Raw genomic sequence first — 1806 nt, 5'->3', positions numbered from 1 at the left:
CGGAACCAGAGGTTCGCGACGCCGGTTAAGTAAAACAGCACATTGTGCAACTTTGTGACGTCGTCCCACTTGTTATGCTGGCTCACCCTTTCGTAAGATGACAACCAATCCTCCACGTCATGATCATCGGTGCCGCTAAAGATGGCAGGATCACGCTGGCGCAATGCACCGGAAACGATGACCGTCGGAGGCTGTGGTGCATCTTCCTGGGTGGTTTCGTCAGGCATGGTCGCAGCAGTCGGTAGCGTCGATCCGGCTTCGGAGTTCCAGTTTTCGAGGTTACCCCGCACCTCCACCAAATGAAATGAGGTTTATGTAGCTCGTTCGAGGGATCGCAGGTAGCTCTAGATCACGAGTCCTAGCGCTTCGCATCAACAACCCGCGCTCGTGTCTCGCGCCGCAGCGATGGCAGTCCGCACAGTGCCACATGCATATTACCCGCTACAATATATATATATATATATATATATATATATATATATATATATATATATATATATATATATATATATATATATATATATATATATATATATATATATATACATATATTACGATATGATTGAGCGACGCTCAAGAGACGAGCCGCCGCGAGAACGACGAAAAAGTTGGTTACCTGTGGACAGACACAGACGAGAGATGCTATTTACACAACGTTCTGCATAAAAATATTCTTCAAAGCCTCGCCGACACCAGCTGTGGCGTCAGAACCTACAACTATGTCAAAAACTTCTTATCAGCAAGGCAAGCCACTATAAACTTCGGTGGAATAAAATCAGATCCCATCACTCTAGGCCCCAGAGGAACTCCGCAAGGGGCGGTACTGTCACCCCTTTTGTTCAATTTGGCTATGAAAGATCTCCCAGGCCTTCTCTCCGAAGTCCCGGGTATCAAACACACATTGTATGCGGATGATATCACTGTCTGGTGCAACTCGGTGAGTGACGCCGAGATCGAGGAGCGTCTTCAAGCAGCAGCCGACACGGTAGACCAGTACGCAAGGGAACGAGGCCTCCAGTGTGCGCCGGAAAAGTCCGAGTTGCTCATCCTGAAGAACCCGAGGACACCCCTGGCGCAGAACATCACGGTGTATATAGACAACCACTCAGTACCGAAACCCACGGAGATCAAGATCCTAGGGCTGTATATCCCGCAGGGGCGACAGAACACCACCATAATGAAGAAGCTTACAACATCCACCGAGCAAATCCTCCGGATGATACATCGTATCAGAAATAAACACCATGGCATGAAGGAAAGGGACGCCATCCGCTTAGTGCAGGCTTTCGTGATTTCTCGGATAATGTACGGGACGGCATTCCTTACCCTCTCCAAGACGGAAATTGAAAAGTTGGAGACACTGATCCGGAAGGCCTACAAGAGGGCGCTGGGGCTACCAAACTCCACGCCAACGGCAAAGCTCATGGCTCTAGGAGTACATAATACCCTCAAAGAGATATGGTAAGCACAATGCCTCTCACAACTCAATAGGCTCGCACTCACAAAACCAGGTAGAGATCTGCTCGAAAAGATCCATATTAATCTGCCCTATACGATAGACCAAAGGGAAGACTCCGGGTACCACGTGATGTGAGGAGACGCATCAACGTGTACCCCATTCCGCGGTACATGCATCCCGTATATAACATCGAAAGGAGAAAAGCAAGAGGGGAAGCCCTGCAGAAGAAATGGGACGAGCAACCTAACACCCTCTATGTGGACGCCGCAGGGCCAAAGAATGGAGTGATGACTATTGTGGTCTCAACGCCTTCAGGATCGATGATGAATTGCGCCTCGATGAAAACT

General features: G+C 48.8%; 1 protein-coding gene across 1 annotated transcript; it reads left to right on the top strand.

Moving 5' to 3' along the window:
• Positions 1-850: 850 nt before the first annotated feature.
• Positions 851-1465, top strand: LOC139057412 (uncharacterized). Its single transcript, XM_070535606.1, has one exon. It carries the CDS (start codon positions 851-853, stop codon positions 1463-1465), a length of 615 nt encoding a protein of 204 aa, XP_070391707.1.
• The last annotated feature ends 341 nt before the right edge of the window (positions 1466-1806 follow it).

The sequence above is a fragment of the Dermacentor albipictus genome, chromosome 1 (genome assembly GCF_038994185.2).
Source record: "Dermacentor albipictus isolate Rhodes 1998 colony chromosome 1, USDA_Dalb.pri_finalv2, whole genome shotgun sequence".
NCBI classification, from domain to species: Eukaryota; Metazoa; Arthropoda; class Arachnida; order Ixodida; family Ixodidae; genus Dermacentor; species Dermacentor albipictus.
This window is presented reverse-complemented; position numbering and strand designations above follow the sequence as displayed.